The following is a 26331-nucleotide window of genomic DNA, read 5'->3' on the forward strand; positions in this document are numbered from 1 at the left end:
TGGCCTTTTTATTCTTGCTATCTCTTAACTCTTACCATAAAGTTGTCCTCAAACTTCTTTTGGTTTTCTCTGTATAATTTATCTATTGTATTTCTGTACACTACTGTAGTTTATAATAATTACCCCTTTCAAAAAAAGGTCAAGCTTTTTTCCTGCAGGGACAAAGCTAAAGATTAAGTCTATATCCATATAAACATCTGGATATAAGTCAGCTCTGTGAAAACGTCTAATTTTGATTCATATTAGATAATACTTTTTCAACCAAAATATTACTCCAAGTTATATTTCTTACTTCTTCCCAAATCTCCTCTATGAACTCTAAGAGCGCTTTTCATCTCTCCCTGCTAATGCCAACACTCTCCCACTCTGCTCCTCTGTTACCCACACACCTTAAGCAAAGTCTTTTCCTTTCACAAGCCTCAGTAACAGTCTTCCCCCAGTTCAGCCACCAAAACAAGGAAACAAGTTAACTATACCACAAGGAAGCAGCTTTACCTTTTTGAGAATTCACTGGGAATATTAGACGATAAACATCCTATTATATTTTCACAATAGCTTTTAAAATATGCAACAGTAATACGCCAAAAAAAGTTTTACAAATCTTTTTAAAGGAAGTTGATCTCATTTTCTACAGAATTGAATTCGCTAATAGCAAGGAAAATCATCTCGAGTATACTGACTTTCTCTTAAGAGAAGCAAAGAAGAATCAAATACACTCTCCCAGTCGTCCCATCTCCCAGTGTAAAGAATACTCACATCCTGCCACTTCTGATCTTGTTCTTTTAATTGTGATTTTATTTTCTGCATCTCCTCGTAACGCAGCTGACGCAACTGCTGAACATCCTCTGCGCTGACATCACTCATGGATTTACTCCTACAACAAAAACACCCATGGTAACCAAGGTTCACATGACCAGATTTAGGGTTAAAACTGGAAAGTTGGGCTCATATTTAGAAATTCCATCTAAATTTCTGCTGTACTACCTAGATGCTTTAGTGATATCACAAAAATAGCACTACAGAGATAAATGGTGTTTTTCCAAAACGCAGAAACAAGAGCCTAACGCTCAACTCTTTCACAAAATGGCTAAATGAACCCTGCACAAGTCTGAAAAAAATAATCCAATGTTCATATTTGGAGTGGTCCATGCATATAAGGATTACTTTAGAAAAAAATAATAATTATTAGTCACTAGAATCATCTCTTTATTTTTTCTATCTCACCCAAAGATAATCTGTTAAGGTTTGGCTGCCTCTTCTAGGCACTTATTAAATAATTTAATGATTACCTGATATTTTCTCCTCAAGTTCAATACCATGACAAATGTGCTGCTTCTCAAGGATTCTGTAAGTTCTGCCCCACCACTGCACTGGACTTTGTTCTCAAAGCACCACAGTTTCTACCAGCCAGTTATAATATGACAATCTCTACAGCCTTTTTATTTATTATTATTATTGAGGCAGCTTTCATGTCTTCACTATGTGACACCTGTCATAAGTATGTTCTGAGGATTAGCTCTTGAAGAGCTCAATCTACAGCAGAAACCAACGAACAGTGAGGTATTGGACATGAGGCATATGTGAGCTGTCTACACACACACAGAAGGGGATGGTAAACCATATTGGAGAAGGGGGACCGAGGAAGGCCTCCCAGCCAGAGAGGAATCAGATCTAAATATTGAAAAGCAGGTAGGAATGAGAGACAGAGCTTTCAAAGTTGGGATGCCCATAATGCTCCTCCCTACAGACCTTTCCTAACACACTTCTGATTTTATTTCATTGTCATTGATTTTACTTTTAGTTATTTAAGTAACTCTACATCTCCTTCTTGGGCCTCTAAACTTTTCCTTCCCCAAGACTTTGCCATCATCACATTTTTTATAACGTGCTTGCCCCTAGCTAGCTCAAGAATTCAATTATAATCTCTGTGCAGATGACTCCCAAGTCTACAGCTGAGGACCAGTTCCCCTTTTGACTGAATTCCATTTGCTTGCTAAATAAACATCTCTGCGTGGATATCCCCTAGGCACCTCAATTGTAAACTGAGTAATAATTGAATCTAGAAAAGATTTTGTAAACTATAACTCACTAAACACATGGTTATTGATGATGTAGCCAAACTCAGTCTTGTCCCCAAACCTGCTTTTCCTCTTGTGGCTGTTAATGGTGTTACCTGCCCTCTAATCATCCACATTTGAAACCGAAGAACCATTTTTCACCTCTGCCTCTCCCTTCTCCCTAGCTTCAATTAGTTATCAAGTCCTCTTATTCAGTGTCTTTTTCTTTCCATTTCTATCGCCAACACCCTAGATCAGAGCACAGTCAACTCTTACCTAGACTTTTAAAGCAGCTTAAATTATCACCCAGCCTCCAGATGCAGTGAAGGTCTTTCCTCAACTGTTCCCTCCAACACAAAAGCCCTTACCAATATATATGCCTTTTTAAATGCCACTTATTCCTCAGGGTCCCTGCTAGATTAAACTCTGGATGGGTATATGCAACTTCCTCTTCATTCTCCACTTGGAAGTCGAACAGGCAACTCAAACTTGTCACAGACCAAAAACATGATTGCTCACCCCACAGCCTGCTCATTTCCCATCTTCCTCTTCTCAATAAAAGTCAACTCCATCCTTCCAGAGTATAGGCCAAAAATCTTGGAATCACCTCAGATTCCTCTCTTTCTCTCATACATCATAACTGAGCCCACCAGTAAATCCTGTCATTCTATCTTCTAAATACATCTAGGATACAACCACTTCTCACCACCTCCGCCATTACCACTCCGACCCAAGCCATCCTATCTCCTGCTTGGATTATTACAATAATTGGTCTCCTTGCTTCCACCTCTTCTTGCCCAACAGCATATTCTCAACACAGCAGCCAGAGAGATCTTTTCAAAATTGAGCTCAGATCATGGCATGCCTCTACTCAGCATCCACCAGTTTCTTCCCATCTCACTTGAGTTCAAAGTATTTCCTTCCAATACCTACAAGCTCTGACATTATCTGGCCCCTGCCTACATCTCTGCATTCGTCTCCCACCACATTCCCCTTCACCCACACTGCTCCAGCCTACTGGGTTCCTTGCTTATGCTCAACCTCTTGCTTCTCTCCTTGCTCTTCAATCTCCCTGGGATGCTCTTCACCCAAATATCCACATGGCTTCTCTCTCACTTCCAGTCACTGCTTAAATGTCACCTCAATGTTTCTTACCCTGACCACCCTAGAAGAAATAGCTAATACCCCCCCCTCCCCTGGCTCACCTTATCCCTCACTCTTTTTCTCCATAGCATTTATCTCCATCTGAAATGTATGTTTATTTACATATCACCTGCCTTGTCCTGTAAGACTATATATATAAAGCAGGAATTTTGTCTAATTTGTTTGCTGCTATATTACCTGTGCCTAAAAGAGTGCCCATGATACTCATAGATGTATTAATGATCTATATAATATTCTACCACTTTGATAAAGTCTACCCAGCTCTTCCATGCGAAAAGTGGTTTTCTGAATGCCTCTGGTGCTTTAGCTATATCTTTCTAGTGGTATTTAACACTCAGCACTATGGTGTACATATAGTGTGTGCACGCATGCATGTTTGGCTTAGCTCCCTCACAAGTTCATATGTTGCTTAGGAGGAAAACACATTAACACAGACAAGGCATGCAGGATACACTCATTTAACATTTGTGTTAAGAATGAGGTATATTTTATTATTTAGATCAAGCAAAATAAACTACACTTAAAATGTTCCTAAATTTTTGTGAAAAATTATGACCCCTCCCCAAAGTTTTATAAAGAAAGCTTTACCGGATTAAGAATATTAAGGAATTACATACAGAATATATGAGTACATATATGAAATTATATATTGATCTATCAATATAATATACACTTAACTAGGTATGACTATATATAAAACAGATTTACGTGATTCCAAGAATATAAATTCACTGAAGTCATAACGAAGAATAAAGCTATTTGAGCTAATACTGTAACAGACTCACTAAAAAGAGGCAAGAAAATTTTTTCAGGACCAAGGCATGAGAGGAATCTGGATACTCAACACATGAAGTTACATAAATTCCAGAACAAAAATGGAAATGCAAAGATCTTAATCTTTTGGTAGGGGAAGGCTGGATGGTCTCAAATGACCCAGACTCATCCATGGGTGCTCATTTAGCCCTCACCCTCCTGCACCATAAAAACCTTGACATATATTTTCAGAAAATGTGCTCATCACAAGCAGAGGCTTCATTGTCCTTCTGGGCACCCATAGCACAGAGCCTGGCACACAGGATGTCCCCAGTATGAACAAAGTGAGGTAAACACCATCCAGAGTAGACAAGTCCCTGCATACAGCAGGAATGTGAGCTCCTTTTGTTCCCTAGGGTATATAAATTTATCTATATAAAGCGTGAGCACATTCCATACAGGCTGAGCCAGACATGGGAATAAGACAGGAGGTGAGAGCTCCAGGCCTGGCAGTGGCACCGATGTTCACCCCAACCTAACTTCATTTAACTTCTCTGAGCCTCAATTCCTCATCTGCTAAGCAAGGAAGGAATTGTTAAGAGAAATGGGTAAGGTTATGTTGATTGCATTTCAATAACGATCTGGTGCTATATACCAACTTTTCTTAGTAAGGCAAGTATGATTGCATGGGATTGCCTGAAAACTAACTCCCAAAGCAGTTTCAAGTGAGAGAGGTCACCCCAGGCCACACTGATACAATCTAGAACTTGCTGAGTGCGGGAATCTTTCAACCAGATCATGAAGAATTCTTTCCTTCCTTATCAGAGTTAACAGCATAATATTAAACTTCTGAGGGCTTACTGTGTGCCAACGACACAGCCAAGCAGTCTACATGGATTATTTCACCAGACGAAGCGCTAGTCCGACTACCACTCACTAGCTGTACACCCTTGGGAAAGCTGCAATTTCTGTTTCTCTTTCTCTATATCTCAAATGCATATAATACCTACCCGTCTACCTCACAGAATTGAGATAAGCACCAGAGATAGTCCCAAGAAAATTGCTTGGGAAAACTATAAAAGACTACACAACTCTAACATGTTTTGTAGAATGAATTACTACTCCCTGGTAAATCACAATTCTCTTACAATTCATTTACTTGCCACCTTTGTATTTCCTTATGTGGAAAGGCTCCAATTTAGAACTGCATTTGGAATTTTTCCAAAGGACACAGGTCTAACATGTTGCATTTTCAGTTGAATAGAACTTTTTTTAATAGCATTTAGGGTGAAAAGAGGAAGAAGGGGAAAGTTTAAGCAAAAAGGTGTGGATTATAAAACAAGATCACTAAAATCTTACTCTCCTCTCCCACGATGCTAATCACCTACTACTCTCCTGGTACTTTTCGACTAGTGTTATGATGTATATTGTTTTAGAATTCAATTTCAGGAAACTTATATATGAATATCTAAAGAATAAGGGATCAAAAGGACCAAGATGTAGCAAATTTTCCTCAATATAAACTCACTGATAGCCTTTTATAGCAAATAGAAATTCCAAGATACTAAGTTTGGGGTCCCCAACTTTAAGGGGAAGATATGAACATATTTATGCACTCCTAAATATATTTTCACTAGGTATTGTAGGAATTCTGAAGAGTACTCAATACTAAAACCTGGGTAAGAGGCTTTAGAATTAAAATAAACTAGAATGATAAGACAATGTATTAGAGACTTTTCATTTATAGGTTTACAGTCTAAATCAGGGTTTCCGTACAGCAGCACTATTGACCTTTTTGAGACACAAAATTATTTGCTGTAGGGGGCTGTCCTCTGTACTGTAGGACATTTAGCAGCATCCCTGGCTATAAAGGTACTAAATGCCAGTAGCAAACCCACCAGTGTAATAATCAAAACTGTCTGCAGACATTGCCGAATGTCCCCAGGGGGCAAAATCCCCAGAAAGTAATTCACATCAACTTTATTTTCCCTTCCTTTTTGCTGTCTTATGTGTCCTTATAATTCCACAGAATCTTTTGGCTAACACCCATAAGTGAAATATATGGGTCTTAGTTGTCTTTGATTACAACTTCACCTTGAATCAATATTCATTTCCTGTTGATACTGGCAGTGGATTCAATGCCTTAATCATATTATAAAATTATAGCTATATACCCTAACAACAAATCTGTCTTTAACAGCTTCTGCCAAGAGGCATAATAACCAAATTTTCAAATGTCATGGCACCATACAGACATAAATCCATGCAACATAAAAGCACATGTGAGAAATGACTGCCACATACAAAGCACCTTACTAAAATTAAACAAAGTGATAGGTGTTAAATGCCAAATAAAAAGCAAGCCAGAAATTAATCTAAAACTTCAAAAGGTATTGCACATTTTTCTTTAACCTGGTCCTTACCAAAAAGAAAGCATTCGTGTTATAGGCAGTTATTTTTCAATCATGGGATGTTGGGCAATAATGACTTTCCAGGTAAGTATTCCAAGCCTGACAATGTACATTACGTTCAGAGAAATATCACCCAGAAATATCGTGTGTTTATAAATAACTACAAACACGTTTATAAACATGAAACAAGTTCCAGATTAAAAGACTATATTCGATCCAATTTAAATTTTTTGTTTTCATTGCAGATCAATTTAAGTAACAATTGGTAACTGATCGAAGACAGAAAAAAATCCCATATAATAGATTTTGATTGCAAGTGGTCTGAAACACACTTGAGTTTTCTGAAGACATATTCGTATTACTTTCCATTATTCGACAAGTCATGCATTATTCATCAGTCTCAATTTACAGACAGTCTTGATTTGTTTGTGTTGTTACCTTGGCACTAAACCTCAAGGGGAACAGCCTTTACAACAAATACTGTACTACGCAAGCAACCGTCTTGAAATAAGTCTGCAGAAGGCATTTGCTGCTGCTTGCTACAGCCCAGAAAAATCCTCAGCTTTCTGAGCTTTGGCATTTAGATTTCTCTTTTCTTAACCCAGTCATACAATGTTATCCCTAAGGAGGAACATGTACAGTCATTGAAATAGTTGTACGTGTTTGCATTTCCATGAAGTACTTGTACTCAGGGTACTAGCATCCCTGTAAGAAAAACAACCTGCTTACATTATAAAGTCATATTTAATTTACAAATGAAAATTCTTTTTCATTCGAAGTTATTTAAAATGCTTGAAGCTACAAAGAGATTTTTCATTAAGTTAAAACAGCTTTCCCATGATGAACTGAGATTAGCAGATGCTGAAGCATCATGCTGAAAACTGCCTTGTTCAGCCTCATCGATGAGAATGCTTTAAGCACATGAGGAGCTGGAGAGGGGAGAATGTGTCTTTGCATGGCACACCGAAAACATGCCGGGAGCCTGACTTAAAAATCAGCAACTGAGAAGTACTTGTAATTAGTTGTCCATGGCTCAATTACACCTTTGACATCTAGAACAGTTATATTGACTTAAATAGTGTAGAGATCTCAGAAGCTACTAAAATTACTATCAAAAGCTATCAAAATTAGAGAATCTTAGAGATAAAATAAACCCCAGTAGAGGAAGATATGTAGCTACTAAGGCTTAGATGAACTAAAATATTTGACATACTTAAATTTTCTTCTCGCTCAAAAACTATTAGCAGTTAGATTCACAAAGTTACAGCAAGTCTGGTGGAACACATTAAGATGTAGCCACCTGGTTATTCTGCACTAAGAACGAATGATTCTACATACATAGTGTGTCGTAAAAAGTAAAAGTAAAGTAGTATTTACTTTAAACTTAGTTATTCAAGAAATGGAAAATACTTCCACAAAGTTATTTTTATATTTTATGTCTACCAGGTGACTAGAGGTAAACAGTAGACAAAAATCTAGAATTAGTTATAAATATAGCCCTTGCAACAATACTGGAAATGACCAGGATTTTAACTCCTACAGTTCTGGAAGGCCGATTTGGCTCTATAACAGCCATGTTATAACTTTTTGCCCTAATCGGGAATCTTGAAAATGTTTCCATAGCCTACTAAGGGAAAGATAATACCATTCACCATTCCAACTAACAAGGCTCCCCATGAGTGAGGATTTTATAGATAATGGCAACTGCATGCTTTTCAGCCTCAAAGTAAATGCTAATATTCTTTTTCCATCATAGATTTTCTAAAATGTAGTTATTTGGGCTTTAACATCCAGAATTTTGGTCTAGGTAGCAATCAAATGCCAAAATAAATATGACTAATCTTAGGCAAGTGCTTTACTACTTTTAATCAACTCCTTAAAAAAAAAAAAAAAAAAAGGACCTGAATTTTAAACTCTAATGAAACAAAAACTATTGCTGTCATATAGCACTTCATGCACTGGGCACTCAGACACACAAATATTACCATTAGATTGCAAAAATAAGAAAAATTTCCTATTTTTAAAATTTCATGCACAGCACATAGCATCCCAGTTTAGTGACATGCCAGGATAAAAGTGACACATTACACAAAGGACAAACAATATGCAGAGTTGCTTTTACTGTAAACCACAAAACTTACCCATTCTCACCATAAATCTTTTGAAAGAGTCTAAGAAATCAGAAAACCAAAAATTAAAAGTCATTTTTTCCAGTGTGTTAGTTTCTAAATGTTTAACGTCTTTAACATAAGAATCTAATCAGAGATGGACAAATCTCAAGAGGTTGCTGTTTCAGTTACATTCTTGATCATGTCTCAAATTTTCAATGATCTCATATCTCAAGGAATTCAGATTAAGCAAGGTAAAGGGGTTCCTGATTTACTTTGAATCAACGAATCCATAACAAAAAGTTTCCTGTTGCCAGGAACTAATGAAGTTAGATTTAGATCTACTAATTTTATGCAACCTAAGTCATATTTGTCCAACCCCAAGTTCAACAAACTGAACATTCATCAAAACAGCAAGTCGCATAACATAAATGCAGACTCATTGTTATCAAAATGGCCATAATTACATACATGTAAAATTTAGCACACAGTAGATAACATTCATGCATTTTAATCATGTTTGCACTGAACTTTAAAAGCTATAAATTCTAAGAGTCACACATTGATAATCCAAGAAACCTAGGTCAAAAACAAAAATCAAGATGAAGTTAAATCAAATTTGCAATGCCATATTTTAAGGAAAATTTTTTACACAAAATCATATACTCCAAAATATGAGCAACACATAAAAGCAAACATCTTCAGAACAACCAGACTGCTTCAGAAATGCCTGGACATGAGAATAAAAGTCTGTAAAAATAATTGGAAAACATTTTCATGAAACATGTTGCAGAATTGTACCATAGTCTTCTTTAAGGCCAAAGGCAGAGTTTGTGTATCTACACCTTCTTAACCAGGCCTCAAATCGGTGATTTAGAGATGTGCAAATATGGAATTGCACTTTTTCCACAAAATGACTAAAGGTTTCTCAAAGCAAAATCAATTTTTATAAGATGTTTCAAAATGGCACATGACATGCAGAGTAGGGCACTGATGTCACTTTCTCACAAGTTACACAAGACCATCCATTACAAGCAAAATCCTTGCAGACACACACTCTGACCTCTCGACCATCAGCCGCTTCTTATGCCTAAGCCTGCTGGCCTCCCGGATGGCCTTCCACTTCTGTAAGTCCGCCTCACTGCAAGGACCAGGAGTGAAACTGATAGGAGGCACTGTAGTTCCCAGCTTCCAAGATTGGATCTTACGAGTCAACATGTCATCTTTCTTCTGCCGATACGAAGGAACTAATACTCTACAGCTATTACTTTTTTCTTTAGATGGGCATGTCCTTTCAAGTACACAGAGAAATTTTGCTTGGATTTCTGGAGGAAGAGTCCAGGGTTCAGGGAAAGGGACTGGTTGGTATCTATCTGGGGCCCCTGACAGTGGCACCTCTTTCTTCTGCGCTGGAATTCGGCGAACAATCATATCATCTTTTTCTAGATCTGGAAGTACAAGTTCACCTTCTCTGCATTGCAGAATTATATCTCGTTCTACAGGATCATCTTGCTCAGAAAACCTAAAGTCTTCAAAAGCCCGGAGAACACATGGATTTGCATGGAAAGCCCCAGTCCTTCTGACAAAGAAATCATCATTCTCTAAGTCAGGATCCAGGGCTGACATCTCGAGGTCATCTCTTCCATACCCTGGTGCGTAAGAGAGATTCTTTCTGCGTGTTATGAGCCTTGGGCCAGCAGTGGGATCAATTTTGATATTTGTTTCAGAAGACAAGATGTCATCAGAGTATGTTTGGAGGGCCTGAAGTAATAAAAACTGACTGAAGCATAGAAAAGAAAAAGGAAGGGAGAATCTTATTAAGTTTGGAGAGAAAAAGTAATTAGGTAGCAGACCAACTCGTCAGTTACTATGGGTGAATTATCTTAGGGGGCCATAGGAGGGGCTCTCACGTGGAAGAAAGACTAGCATTTAACGCCATCACTCATGTCTTCCCTGGATACCATTTAAAGAACCAAGAGCAGAGTGTACTTCTCAGGAAAGGTGGGCACCATGTAGGCCAAGTGATGGGGCTAGAGCATAGATTGACTGCACCTCCCTGACAGACACAACACTTGCTTTCACTCATTCCATTAGCCACAATGACCTGATTCACATCCCAGAGAAGCAGCAATGATCTTGGAAAGTTTCAAGTACTGTTCATCAAGCACTTTATGCAATAGGCACAGGTAGTCAGCAGAAATTTAAAAAATAAAATGCTCTGAAGCTTTATAAAAGACCCTGATGAATCTTCTCTAGACATCTTCCCACCAGACTTGGCCATCCCACTCTAAAAGTTATTTCCTTTCTCCACATCTCTACACATAGCACAACCATAAAATTAAGTCAACTTTCTAAAGAGCATCTTAGAAATGGTTTTCCAAAAGAACTCACTACGCTACATGTAACTATACGCTCTCTTGCACATTGTGCTAAAGATTTAATCCTACAGACTGCCAAGTTTAAATGCTCACACAGAAAGCAATATGTTATACGTTACGCTTTTATACTGAATATTAAGTGAATAAGGTTTCATGATTCAGCACATCATGGGCAGAGGTTAATGTAGCAGCAGAAGCTGGCACGGATGTCGCAGGCCAGACTCCAAGCAGGTAGGCTCATGCAGACAGGTACACCTGGGCTCATCCGAAGCACCACTGGTTTTCCTGGCTGCATGGGTGTCCCGTGAGTCCACGGCTCGTTTGGTAGCCAATTCCGGCAACAGTGAACGTTTTTGGCAGTTGCTGTCTAGCCTACACTCTGCTTTTTGTATCCTACTAAAAATGGCAGAGCTTCCGTCAGAGCCTGAATCCTCATCCTCAGAGTCTGAATTCTTTCTATTGTGGAGTGACGCAAAGAAAGGAAGGAGGAAGGAAAGGAAAAAGAATTGAAGAAAAATATAACTACTAGAAATAATGTCAAGCTATGACTATAGATAGGAGAGGGCTTAAGATCCAAATCCTAAGGTTTAAATTTAAACAGCAATTTTTTTCATGACAGAGGTTCTACAGATGTTGGAGGGAAAAATTAACCCTTCCTTGTCTCTCTCATAAAAGCAATGCATTTAGAATGCACCCAGCCAGGGTACAGAGTGAACATGGGAGTAACAGACACATGCACAAGGACAAACCTGAATCCCTGAAATTCTTTATACCACGGTTTATAAGTTTCCCTCTTTATTCTTTTCCAGTTCACATCTTCTGGGATCCAACATTTAGGAAGAAACTGATCAAAAGCATTCCCTGGGTTTGGCACGACTGGACTTAGCTTTCGCACATAAAGATCATCCTTTACAGTGTTGGGTATGCTTGTCTTGTCTTCTGCCTCTTCCAAGTAACAAGAGGAGTTTGAAGTTTCTTGTACTGTTGGCCAGTTCTCCACATGTGTGCCCCAAGTTCTCCTCTCATTACTGTTCAAAATATCCAACCAGTTAAGTTACTGCATGAGCAATTTTTGACACAGAACACAAAAGGCATGCTTTCCGGCTTACAAAGTTTATACCACTGTGAATGAAGCAAATTAGTTTCCATTCTCAGCATTACAGCTCCTAGAACAAAGTTAATGCATTATAACTTTTCATTTTAATTAGAGAATAGCTTGATATACAAGGGCCAAAGATAATCATAAGATGTGCTAAAAGAAAGAGACAAATTGCAGACAATTTGGAGTGTTACTTTATGTATTAAAATCAACAGCATAATCGACATTCCAATCCCGGAGAAATTTTTCTGACCTCATCGGTTTGTACATCCCAGTGCCTAATGGGTCAGCAGGAGAAAATATTTTTGAAAAAGAGTTAAGAGAGATGGTTTTCAAGACGAAATTCTCAGGCCTCCCTTTCACTTGGAATCTACGGTTGGCTAAGTCATCCAAAACTACATCAGGTAACCTTCGTTCATCCTCGGAGTCCGAGCCACTTTCAGAACCATACACCTCCTTCGAACAGGAAGCTCGATTTGAAAAATCACACTCTGCTCTGCTAATTTGATGGGCAACTAAGGATTCTTTTTGTGTCCACTGAGATCAATCAAGGCAGGAAAAAAAGAAAAAAATAACACAGCAGGGCTCACAATGAACAAAATAAGTCATCCAGTAAGCTGAGAGATACCAATAAACTCAAGGCATACATCTAAAAAAACAACCAGCAAATTATATGCTGACATTCTAAAACAGAAGAAATATCTTCAAGATACGCATGACTAAAAATATAGGTAAGAAAAAACATTTTCGTTAGTGAAATTTAATATAGTATCTATGAAATACATCTTAAGAACCATTCCTTTTACATTTAAATATCCCACCAAATTCACAAAGCATACTGAATTTTAAAACAACCATCGGATCACATCCCGGTACCTTGGAAATGTTAGATCTGCTTCTGAGTAGGCTGGGCTTGCCCAACTTCTTCTGTTATCCTCATTTTTGTCTGGCTTCTTCTTCCTCAAGGGTGCCGGCACATACGATGGCTGTCTACTTTTGTGGGGTAAAAAACGATTGAATGGTAAAGCAGACTTCGGTTCAATAGATGAAATCCTTCGATATGACATATCATCTTTATTGTAATGCTGCATTTTGAATATAAATTCAGAATCTGTGTCACTTTCGCAACCTATAAAAAAGGCAAAAGAATTTGCTTTACTCTCCAGATTATTCATCTAAGTGAAACCCACACGGCATGCCTGCTTTCTCTTCCCCTTGGAAACCCAGTGCTCTACTGCTAACTGCGGGGAATATTTTTAGAAATCTGTCATGAAGTTGCGATAAGATCCATTAGGAGGAACTGGCTTTGCATACTGGAGGCGCATGCAGTACATTCTTCTACTATTGCACATTCTAAGCAGAAAAAGTCCCAATTTACAGCTGAACCCCTTTTCTTCTCAATCTTCCTTGCCCTTATGATTTTTCACAAAATTTGTTGATAGAATACATGTGAATAAAATCTAGGAACTGAGCAAAAGACACCTAAAATGAGATCTAAAACTAATTCAAGGGAAACACAGTAATTTAAAATAAGGCATGCAGTCATCAAAAATTTCTGTGAGCTGAAAGATAAGGGAGGACATAGAAAGGGAAGCATAAAACCACAAGATCACAAAGCAGTTTGATAGATTCCTGTGAGACCCCTATAAGCAAAAATCACGTTAGCTATAAGATTGGACCAAACGACTTCTGAAGTCCCAAAGGAATATCAAGTCTCACACTTATGAATATAGAATTCAAGGCTTTTTCTGAGGTGGCCATGTAAATGTTGGGAACCTTGGATTTTGATTCAAAATCATTTAAAAACAAATTTGAAAGAATATACTTTGATACACCTCAAAGTCAGATAGATACAATTACTAATCTGTTCTCTTAAAAAAAGTAAGCCTGGGGGCCCGCCAATGGTGCAGTGGTTAAGTTTGGCATGCGCCACTTCAGCGGGCTGGAATTCGCAGGTTTGGATCCTGGGCATGGACCTACACCACTCGTCCCACATACAAAACGGATGAAAATGGGCACAGATGTTAGCTCAGGGCCACTCTTCCTCAGGCAAAAGGAGGAATATTGGCAGCAGGTGTTAGCTCAGGGCCAATCTTCCTCACACACACACACACACAAAAAAGTAAATCTGCTCTTTGAAAGACACAAGAAGGAAAGAAGACAAAACACTCAGCTTGGTCCGGATCCAAGCTTAGTTGTCTCCCTCTCCTGCCTTATTTTCCTCCTGCCTCTGTGTATTTGTAAAGTAAGTTTGAAAACATTGCTTGCTTCCCACCAGGGTTCTCTCAGAGGCTGGCTGTGCACAGTACCTGAGTACCTGAGAGCTACAAGCTCTCACAGAGAACAGCTGCAGGGTTAACCTGAGCTAAAGGAAGTCCTGTCTCCTCCCTCCTGCCTGGCAGGAATCTACAGTAAATAACACAGTGAATCGTCTACAGGAAGTGGTTTAACACACAGCTCTGACACCATGAGACTGGAACAGGGTAAAGGAAAGTCATGGCAAAAAGGGAGAAAGTACAAGCAGCTATGGCCAGGAGGATTAACATTAATCTGGTGCTTCATTTTTACTGTCTTCTAAATAAAAAATACATTTTGGGGGAATAAGAAGTGTCTTAATGATTCTTGCCAAAATTTGTACACATAAAATTTTAAATACGCAAAGAGATCCTTCTACTTGGGAATTTTAAAGTTAAAATCTTTTTTGAGTCCAGTACAGTACCCGGCAGAGTAGGCAAATATTCTTCATATGGTAAGAGGTTTCATACAAAACTAACGAATCTGACTTTACAGTACTGTTAACCTAGAAATATTCTCCTAAATTGTGATCATCAGTTTGGAACTACAACCTGGTAGGTAGTAGAATTTCAATACAGTGATCACAAAGAAGTTTTATCATCCTGGCGGCCCCCGGCTTTTCATTTTCTTCTTCCTCAGTTGTAATTACCACAAGTCTTCACTTCCACACTCTTCAAACAACGTCTGCAACTCCTTTCCCAGCATCAGGAAGCAGTGTGACAGTGGCCCTCTGCTTTTCCTCACACGTCCCAGGCACCCAGTCCAACAAGTGTCTGAGGAGAGGACTTTGATTCCACACCACTGGACTACCGCATTTGAACTGACAGAAGGCTGTATTCCCACACGCCTTCAATCTTTATCCCTTTCATTCTTTATTGGCCAGATACAAATTTAAACATTGCACGTTTTAGGTTATTCAATCAGGACAAAAGTAACACAGCACGTTGGGAATTTCAGCGTCTGCTTTTACAACTTGAATCACTCAGATGAATTATAAACTCAGATTCATTTCCTCAAAACTATTATAATAGTCATGAGAGCTATGAAAATGCCACCCCCAGAGAGCAAACAGCCAACAAATGCAGCAGTAATTATAAAGGTTAACTCCTAAATAGCCACTCATTTTTTACAATTTTTAAATGTTACTACTCCTCTAAAAGCTAAAGAATTTGGGGTTTTGTTATAATACTTAATTGGTTGATTAATTTCATTTTTGAAAAACAAATTCATTATATATTGCTTTTATGTAAATTCACATCAGAAGAACAAGTAACGATTGAATTCTAGTTAATGACTGCATGCTGAAGTATTTAGGACAAGTGTAATGTACTCTGAAGTGCCTCAAAAATAAGATGGATAATTCATGCAGAAAGAGAGGTAAGTCTTTGCTAAAGCAAGCATAGTAAAATGTTATGGTAGAACTAGGTGGTGGGGACACGAGTATTCACTGTAAAATTCTTCCAACTTTGCTGATGTTTGAAATTTTTTATATTAAAAACACTCGGAAAAACAGTTAAAAATATAAAATAATAAAAAACAAGCAAAGTAAAATCCCTAACATCTAGCACCAACTCACAACCAGAACTCTCAACTTTTTCATGTTGATGGTGAAAGCAAAGAAATATTTCAAAAAACTGTACTTGTGGTTTCAGTCTAGCCAAATTTGAATTGCTAGACGTATACAGTCAGAAATTTCTGACACCATCAAGACCTGCATTTAAATAACTGATTTGACCATAATACTGAAATTTTGAAAGGTTCCTTCTCACAGCACAATGACTTTTCATTAACATGTTCCTTTCACACTCTATCCTGGGTTAGCTCTGACTCTGACAGAAGCAAAAGATGTTTTCTAACAGCACACTAGTACTGTTACTCAATCTGCCAAAGTTTAGCATAATATTCTATCATGATAGATAATCATTTTTTCTCCTGGACACAGATAATTATAAAAATATTTTTCCTCTTTTTTCTTTTTTTTTTTCTTTTTTTTTATTTATTTTCCCCCAAAGCCCCAATAGATAGTTGTATGTCGTAGTTGCACATCCTTCTAGTTGCTGTATGTGGGACGCCGCCTCAGCATGGCCAGAAAAGCCGTGCATCGGTGCGCGCCCGGGATCCGAACCCCGGCCGCCAGCAGCAGAGTACGCGCACTTAACCGCTAAGCCACGGGGCCGGCCCTTCCTCTTTTTTCTTAAGAGAAATTTTTTATCTTTTTTGGGAAAAAAGTAAGAGAAGAGAAGAAAAAAAATTATTCAGGAACTAGAATAGACTTTTACAGAATTTTATTTACTTTCATTTTTATGTTTAGATATATCAGTTAATAGGCCTCATACACCCAGATTATCAAACCTGAATCTGGAGAGAAAATAATTAGGACAGATTATCACTGATAAAACAGGTCACAGTTAACTATTTCCTCCCCAGTCTTCTCTAAAAATAGAAAAGAAAAAAAGTGAAACTATTACCCCTCGAATGGTGATATAGTGAGGAAAAGAAAAAAAAAGAAAGGAAACCCCCAATTATAGTCCAGCCTTTATGAAAATCCACTTCTTAGTGAGATTTTTGCCTCAATAGCTTTTGCTCCATTTTTCTACTCTCTCCCATTCCCAATTTTCTCTTAATATGTGAAGAAATAAAAATAAAATGAGTCAAGAATATAACTCACCTTCACGTCCGCCTCGCAACGTGATATCAGAGGAGCAGCTTGTGAATGACCTAGACCCCAAAGAGTCCAAGCTTTCAAAAGAATCTTCTCTCTTATAATTGCCTGAAGCGGCAGGAAATTCTCCACGTTCAGTACACCAGATATCACCGTAACCACTGTCCCTGCCACTTCTTTTCAGGCAGCTGGAGTCTTCCAGTGCCTAAAGAAAAATTTTTTAAAGAATAGTAAGTTGGCATAAACTTCCAAAAATGTAATCAGTCATTATTTGTTTGTTTGCATAGCTCAAGCTGTGCTTCAGTTGCTAGGTCAGGCACCGAGATTTCTCTGTTAAACATAAAAAAAAAAATCTGATAATAATCAGAATATAAATCTGTAAACGTTTTCCCACAACTAATACTTGGCACTCATGCAACAGTAAGGAGGAATTCAGTATTTAATAAAGTAGGATAGTCTATTTAAAAATAAGGAAGGGGGAGCATTTTAATTAAAAAAAAAGCTAATAATTAGAATAACATTCAAATGCTAAAATCAATTATTATTTACAGTTATCTGGCAATAAACAAGAAAGGAGTAAAGAGAAAAGCCTATCTTAATTTTGAGATCCAAAAGGAGATAAGCTAATAAGATTATATTCAGCCTACCTCCAGGAAATATTTGGGGTGGTTTATATTAAAGAAAAAACCATAACCGTTGAAGTTCTTTAACAACAACAAAAAGGTTTAAAAGAAAAAAGAGAGAGGGGCAAGGACAGCAGGCTTACACTTCACAGAATTCATTTATTTTCACTGATTACAAAACCTACATCTGAACAAGGAAAGCAGACTCGTTTGCTTACATACAAAACTTTCCCTGGATCTAAATAAAATATTTGTTTGGCTCATGTAAGAGATGTATGGAAATATGGCAAATGTTATTAATCACAGGTTTATGAATTATATATAAATTACTCAAAATACTAACATTCTATGAAAGTCAAGAGCAAAATAAAACTGGAATTTTTAAAGTTAGGATTTAAGTAAAATTTATAAAACACTTAGCATAGTCCTAGACATAGAAATCAATGATTATCTAGTAACTTTGTAACTTAATATGGTGAAGGTAATTTTGTCATTAGTGTGGAAATCAAGAATCTACATTCAGATGAGCTTAGTAATACAGAAACAGTTTAAAGAACCTAGAATTCCTAACAACCAAATGTAATATGTGAACCTTGATTAAATCATGTTTCAGATAAAATGAGCTATGAAAGGTAGTAGGGGGGGCCGGCCCAGTGGTGCAAGTGGTTAAGTGTGTGAGCTGGGGTTCGCTGGTTCGGATCCCGGACGCGCACCAATGCACCGCTTGTTAAGCCATGCTGTGGCGGTGTCCCATGTGAAGTAGAGGAAGATGGGCACGGATGTTAGCCCAGGGCCAATCTTCCTCAGCAAAAAAGACGAGGATTGGCATTGGATGTTAGCTCAGGGCTGGTCTTCCTCACATACATACATCCATACATACATAAATAGAAATGATAGTAGGGAGACAATCGGGAAATTTTGAATATGGACTGGATATGAGATAGTGGAAAATATTTATGAATTTTCTTAAGTATAACAGATATTGTGGCTATTTGGAAAAATATTCTTACTCTTAAGAGATATATGCTGAGTATTTAGGGGTGAGATATCTGCAATAGACCTTGAAATGATTAAGTAAAAACAGAGATGGATAGACATGTAGATCGATAAAACCAATATGGGAAACTTAATTGAATCAGATGGTACATATCTTAGTACTTGTTGTACTATTCTACTTTTAATTATGAACATTTTCAACATATGAAAAAGCTGAAGAAGATTTACAATGAATAATTAGCAGCTGTCTAGAGCATACTTTTGGCTAAGATTGGGTCTGTCAATTCATCGTTGAATTGTTTAACAAGTGTGTGAGGCGCCAATAAGGTCTAGTAGATTTACCGTGAGATTTCATATGCTTTCGATGCCAGACACCCTGGCATTCGAGTTGACTTCCTGTCGTGAAAATCCAAGCGCCTACCCTGTACCCTATTTCCAAACAGATGGGGAAGCTGGGCCTAGTGCTGGTGCCACCAAAATATATTCTCAAAATATAAAAGATTAAATTTTAAGTAAATCTTTAGATCCATCAGGTTCCTTAGACACATATGTTTTGAAGCCTTAGAGTTCCACACACAGAGAGATGATTTTTGATCCATAAATGTTAAAAGTTACTGATGACAAGCCACCTCAGTTATAAAATAACCCACGTCTGGCCCTGGTGCCTTTTTGTGTGTGTGGACAACTTCACACTGACAGGTCACCTAAAATGAGTCACCTCCAACTTATCCGATGACTCAGGTGCAACAGCTTACTCCAAGCATTTTTTTAATTGATATTTTAGATTGGCCATTAAGCTTTATCTAGTTAAACGGGAAAAGTTTGATGAAGACAATGATTTTTAACAGAATAGATGCAAAACAGATCCTATATTCAGACATCTCTTACAGCTATCCCTACTCCATAATTATGGAACGGAACCATGACTATAGTTTTATGGAAAATTCTTTTGAACCTACTCTGATTTTCACACGGGTGACAGGATACAGCCTTTAATAAAACATTCCCAGCACAAACACTGTAGTAGGATTATTCAACCTGAGTCAGACTGCCATAAAAAGGACCAAAGGCTGTAAAGAGAACACTAACACAGGAGCCAAAGTCCCACATTGTTTTTTAACTGGATGTTTTCTTACCTGAAATAACTGCAAGGCAGGGCTCTGCTCGTGCCCAAAGCCCCTGCACATTCCTCCCTCAGAGCCTCACCTTCCTCCATTACAGTGATCTATCTGCTCAACTGTCTCCATCGGACAACTGTACTCTGTGAGGATGGGTCATTTGCCTTGTGTGTTTTCCCAACACCTAGTACAATGCTTGTGCACGATAACATCTCAACTTACCTGAATTAACTGATTTCAAGGAATTTGAAGAGAGTGCTATCAGCTCTTTACAATTCAAAAAAATAAAAATAAAAAAGGAATACCTGAAATTTCCAGGTATATTCTTACCTTTCTATAACGTATGTGGCTGAGCCCCCGGCAAAACTATTTAAAGATCAGGGTAGATGTAAGACAACGTGATCATTTTCATCCTGGTCTGAAATTTCTATCACGGTACCTAACATTTATTACATCCTTACAATGTGCCAGAGACTAATGCTAAATGCCTTATTGGTACAGTATCATTTAATCATAAAAACCCATGAAGCAACTCTATGAATTAGATGATGATATTATTTTGACTACATATTTTCAAATTCCCCTAGATAAACATCCCTCTAAAGAAATTAATTTTCCCATGTGGATCTTATAAATGAAGATTTGGCAGAACTATAGTCAGCCCTGGCACTTGACTCTCCTCAAACGATCCTTAAACATTAAAAAGCTGCAACACTGACCCCAGGATAAGGACTAGAAATGTATTTAAAACAAAAGAGTCTAACTTAAAAACCTTACCATGTTTCACATAACAGCATTTACTACACTCTAGGAGACAGAAGCAATACGGTAGAACTGTGGGGAGACTGGAGTGTAGACATCAGATACACTCACCCATGACAAGACGACATTAAGATAAATAAATTGAGTAACTTCCACACATTTTAATAGCCCTGAGGCACCTCTCTACTACATGTTGAGTTCCTAATGAATATAGAAAGAATTAAGTTATATAAAGTGCCTAAGAAAGGAAGCAAATGAGCATGTCACTGAGTTACCTACACTTAAGAGATAAATACCTGTATCTATATCCTATACCCAGGGAACTGCTCTGAAATGGGCTCACTCACTCCTTGGTGGTGGCATACAAAGCCAGCAAACAAGAAACAATCCTTTCTACCCAGCCCAATCTAGAGTGGAACCAAGCCAGTCAGAGCCACCATATTTGTTATAGAAGAGGAGGAGAAGGAAGAGGAGAGTGCAAGGAAAACAGGAAAGAGGTAAGGGGGAAGGAAGAGGCAGAGAGGAGGAGAGGAAGCAAAAGAGGAGGAGAAAGTAGGAGCATTAGTTACAGCAGTCGTCTCATACAGATGGAGTTTCCTTACCTTAGTCAGAGCTTGTCCTAGAAGATTCTCAAATGCTTTCAAATTAAGATAGGGACCATTATAGTAGGGGTTACTTTGTGCTTTTCTTCCCAACCAGTACAATGTTATCAAAACCTTTAAAAAAAATTTCCATGAAACAATACGATCAGTCTATTTAGTAACTAATTGCAAGCTCAAATGCAGGTAAGCACTCTAGATAAAAGACAGCATGCCTATCAATGGTTGAAAAGTAGATTTTCTTTTAAATTATGTGAAGGAGAAGGGTCATTAAAAATGTTAATTATTCTTCTTAGATTTCCGTCTCTGAGCACATTCTCAGACCAAAAGCCCAGTTCCCAACAGGTATTCGTACACTCTATTAGTACATATGAAGATGGGAAAAATTTATAAGAGGAAAACATAAATTAAACTTTTAAAGCAATCAATATTTTTTCCAAACTTACAGAATAAACACTTAAAATCAATAATTCTCAGTCTCCTTAATAAGGTTAGTGAGCTCTTTTGTTTTTTTTTTTAATAAAACTGTCACATTTTCAGAAATTCTTCTAATTGCAAGCTCATATAATATGCAAAATATTATAGATATAAGTCTACATCAAGCTATTACTCAGAGTTCTTAAACATTCAGTGTTTTCCTTGAAGTCTGATTCGGTAGTTTCTGACTTACTGTCCTAAAGATTCTGAAGTATGTTCACTTGCCTTTCCCACATTACTAACATGCAAGGAACCACTTCTTAGGTTTAACCTCCTTTTATACTATGAAGTCATAGAACATATGTCTTAACCATATTTAAAAAGAGTTTGTGACTGGCTGGTTTCTAGCAAAAATTCCATTGGAAAAAAAGATACAGAGTATATCAGGTATTTTTAGATCCCACTGCCTTAACGCAGAACAAGTAAAAAACCATTTATAATGTTCCATTAAATATAGCTTACATTTTTCACTCTCCTGTCAGTCTCTTCTTGCCTGTAAAAAAAGAAAATATCTATTAAGTAATATCTATGAACCTTAAATTATTAATTATTAACTAGAAAAAAACCAATTTTAAAGTCCTATGAATATTAATACCACATGGAAGTTCAGAAACCTTAGACTGCATATTATCCATCCAAAGTATTTTTCCATATTCACTGATTTCATGAAATATAACAGTCAGTTTTCTATAAAAAGGTTGTCTTTTTCTTTTATTCATTACAGTCTGATTTTTTAAATGCACTATTTGCATTTTTTTGTATTTTCATTTTAAATAATGTTTAAACCCAATCAAAAGGGGGAAAAATCAGTGTCTGCTCATGGCAGAAAAATCAGGAAACAGAAAAACACTTTAAAGAGAAAAAAAAAAAAGTTTTGCACTGAGTTTTCCATTGTCCGAAGGGGTTTTTCACCCAAGTTCCACAGAACAAACTGCACAGCAACCAAGACCCTGCAGATGTTGAAAAGCACAGTTTAAAAAACAGCCATTAATCTCTGCCTGAAGAGGTTTCAACTCTATTATAAGAATCATGAGGTTTTTCTCTCACTTGTAAAAGGGCATGATATTGACAGGAAAAGTTAAAGAGGCAGATGTCACCACAATGTTCAAGAAGCAAAAACATGAGTTAATTAACAAAGGGATGGGTCACTGTAAACGAATGTGCTTTCCATCATTAGAGACACTTAAAGCAGGATCATTCAAATTCAGAGACATAGGAGCCTGAGCTAGATGACCTCAAAGGTGGCTTTCCAGTCTCAGAGTTAAAGTAGAAAATTTATAAGATAAAATATATATACACACATATGTTATGTGTGTATATAAGCCATATAAAACATGTATGTAACATATATACACATAAGGAGACAAAGAAAAATGGGTGGGAATGAGCACAGAGACAAATATTTACCTCAACTTTCAAAGAATCAATGAGACAGCTATGACCATTCCTTTCCATAAACAAACACGAACTGAAATGACCCTAAGACAATGCACCTCCCACCTTCCCCCAAAACAGGGTATCAAATATAAAACCCACAAGCTCTCATTCTACTGTGGAAATGTAAATTGGTACAACTACTTTAACTCTTACCCCATTTGGTAGTATCTATTCAAACTGAATACATGCATATTCTATGACCCAGTAATTTTACTCCTAGGTATATACCAAACAGAAATGCTTACATATGTTCACCAAAAGTCATGTATGAGAACGTTTATAGAAGCACCATTCATAATAGAATAAACTGGAAGCTACACACGTGTCTTTAACAGAATGGATAAGTTAAAGAATGTCCATACAATGAAATATTATATGGCAATGAAAACAAACCACCTGCAACTGTATGCAAACATATGGTTCGATCTCACTAACAATGGGAAGCAAAAGCAGCCAGCCAGAGTACAGATTGTATTATTCAATCATATCAAGCACAAAAACAGGCAAAACAAAGACATGATGTTAAAAGTCAGGGGGCCGGCCCCGTGGCTTAGTGGTTAAGTGCGTGCGCTCTGCTGCTGGCGGCCCGGGTTCGGATCCCGGCTGCGCACCGACACACCGCTTCTCTGGTCACGCTGGGGCCGCGTCCCACATACAGCAACTGGAGGGATGTGCAGCTATGACATGCAGCTATCTACTGGGGCTTTGGGGGGAAAAAATAAATAAATAAAATCTTTAAAAGTCAGGATAATGGGTACCCTTGCAGAGGACGATGGAAGTGATTGGAAAAAGGTGAGGGGCTTCTAGGGCTCTGATAATTCCTTATATTTTGATCTAGAAGTTGGCTACCTAAGTGCGTTTCATCTCTAAAGTCTTTGAATTGTACACTTATCATATGTATCCTTTTCTGAATGTATATTATACTTCAAAAAAGTAAATAGAATAAATTTCACAACCCAAATGCTAAAATCACAGCTTATCTCTTGAGTAAAAAAGAAAAACAACATTTAATTCAGCAGTAGTAAGTGGGGGAAAAAAAGTCACTAGAAACCAACAATGAAAAATAACACAGAGTTATAAAATACAAGCCTCTTCTTATATTAATGACCAAGATACACACCTCAGATATTAAATTAACCAAAGCACAAAGAACCATCAATACTCAATGCAAAGGATATACTAGGCTGAAAATCACCACCCTATTAAAAGTAGTATGTTTTGTGTTGAAGTTACCATAAGCAGCCTGAGGGCAGAAGGAAGAACAGAGCTCTTGAACCCCTTACCTCCTTTCCACAGCCTTCTATAAAGGTTCTAATCCAGCACACTGATTTGCTATTTACTTTATTATGATAAAGCAATCACTGGAAATACAAGGTATGGCCTATTCTGCAATAAACACTCACAATAAGCAGTGACCTTGGCACTATAACCTTTCCCTCACTCTACATTCCTTTCTAAATATGAGCATTTATAACATGCTCTTGAACACAGTGATCCACAGGCCAGCCAAATTAGTGTCCTATCACTGAAATGTAATGCGAGGAATTCAAGTAGTCAATGATTTGCTGGAGTCAATAGAAGCACACACAACAAACACACCCACTGCATGGAAGTCAGTAACCAGGTGAGTCCTTTGCCTGCCACGGCCAGAGGGCACAACCCCAAGGCCTTTTATTTATTTATTTTTAAACAGTTTTATTTATTTATTTTGTGTGTGTGTGTGTGTGTGAGGAAGATGAGCCCTGAGCTAACATCCATGCTAATCCTCCTCTTTTTGCTGAGGAAGACCGGCTCTGAGCTAACATCTATTGCCAATCCTCCTCCTTTTTTTTTTCCCCAAAGCCCCAGTAGATAGTTGTATGTCATAGCTGCACATCCTTCTGGTTGCTGTATGTGGGACGCGGCCTCAGCATGGCCGGAGAAGCAGTGCATCGGTGCGTGCCTGGGATCTGAACCTGGGCCGCCAGTAGCGGAGCTCGCGCACTTAACTGCTAAGCCACAGGGTCGGCCCCCCAAGGCCTTTTAAATAGAAAAAGTGGGAGGGTAGAAAAGAAGTTCATGGTAATGTAGACTCTTCGTGAGCCAATCAAGGTGCCCGACCCATCAGCACCAAAAATAAGGTAGATCTATCTTCAAAGCTGGCTAATTCCTCCATAACAAATATTTTGAGAGTTGACTTGGTTTGTGTAATCTACATTTAAGAACATGGGCTTTGGGCCAGATCTGGGTCCCACTAGCTATGTTCGCCTGGGCAATTTACATGACTCTCAAAGCTTCAGTTTCCTTCTGGAGAAACTGGCAATAAGGTCCCCTAGTTTAGTATATTAGGAGGAAATGTACATGGGTACTCAGAGTCCCCAGCCTCATGGTAAGTGCTCACCAAGAAGCAGTTGTCACTAGACTATAAGCTATTTGAGGGCAGGGCCCATCTTATTCAACAAGCTACCCACAAAGCCTTCCTTATGAAGCCATGCTGGACCCCAATGTTTAAAATTGCAACCAGCCTGCCTGACACTCCCCATCTCTCATCCCTGCTTTATGTATTTATAACCATCTACTGCATGCATTTATTTATTATCTGTCTCTCTTCCACTGGAAACCAAAAGCATCTCTGTGGTTTTGTATACTGCCATATCCCAAGTGTCTTAAGACAGCGTCTACTACCTGGCAAGCACATAAGAGTATTTTATTAAAAATGCCTAACACAATGCATGGTGCACAGATGCTCTCAAATATTTACTGAATACATTTAGTTCGCTTACAGAAATATAAGTTAGCAAGAGAAAACCTGAAATGATAAAGGCTTTGGAAATTCCTAATATTCGTATGTCAAAGAACAGTTAAATTGCATCAGCTTACTTAGAACATACCTAATTTTGACTCAAATTGTACTGATATTCATTATTGGGCTTCTTTTTTAAGCTATTATCCTTAAAATTGCAATAAAAGAATTCTTTAAAATCACACATCAATAACCCAAAAAAGGCACAGGTTCAAAAACAAAGACCAACTTCAAAGAGCTGAGTACAAAGATAAAGTTCAAGTCTCTGCAGTGAAAAAGCTTCCCAGCAGAGCTCGAAAGACAAAGGCCAAAGAATCCAAATCATCTTTGAAACCCAAATTTACTATAAAATGGGGTAGAGATGAAACATTAATAGTTTGAAAAACTGACTATGTTGAATATATTGCTAGCCTTCTCTGTGTATCATAATTTTTAAATATTGTGTTTAATAATCAAGAAATAGGAAGTATAACATAGATATAACCTTCCACTGTTCAGGGAATAGCTCTGGTAATTTCTTCACTATCTGACAAGGGGCCAGAAGATAAATCAAATGCTCTGAACTTTCTGCCAGAAGTCAGGAAGAAAAGAGCCACAGACTCTCAAGTGA

The 26331-nt window shown here is 37.8% G+C and overlaps 1 protein-coding gene across 1 annotated transcript in view; it reads right to left on the reverse strand.

Annotated features, from left to right (window-relative positions):
* Positions 1–26331, reverse strand: part of LMO7 (LIM domain 7) — a 196769-nt gene that overhangs the window by 39121 nt on the left and 131317 nt on the right. Inside the window, 11 exon segments of the mRNA XM_087435974.1 lie at positions 757–874; positions 8527–8556; positions 9557–10273; positions 11127–11327; positions 11621–11899; positions 12224–12488; positions 12491–12507; positions 12847–13099; positions 16934–17132; positions 21029–21142; positions 21965–21995. Coding sequence (XP_087292100.1) covers positions 757–874; positions 8527–8556; positions 9557–10273; positions 11127–11327; positions 11621–11899; positions 12224–12488; positions 12491–12507; positions 12847–13099; positions 16934–17132; positions 21029–21142; positions 21965–21995 — 2224 coding nt within the window.

This window comes from Ceratotherium simum, chromosome 10, assembly GCF_057802395.1.
Source record: "Ceratotherium simum simum isolate JZ-2026a chromosome 10, ASM5780239v1, whole genome shotgun sequence".
NCBI lineage: Eukaryota > Metazoa > Chordata > Mammalia > Perissodactyla > Rhinocerotidae > Ceratotherium > Ceratotherium simum.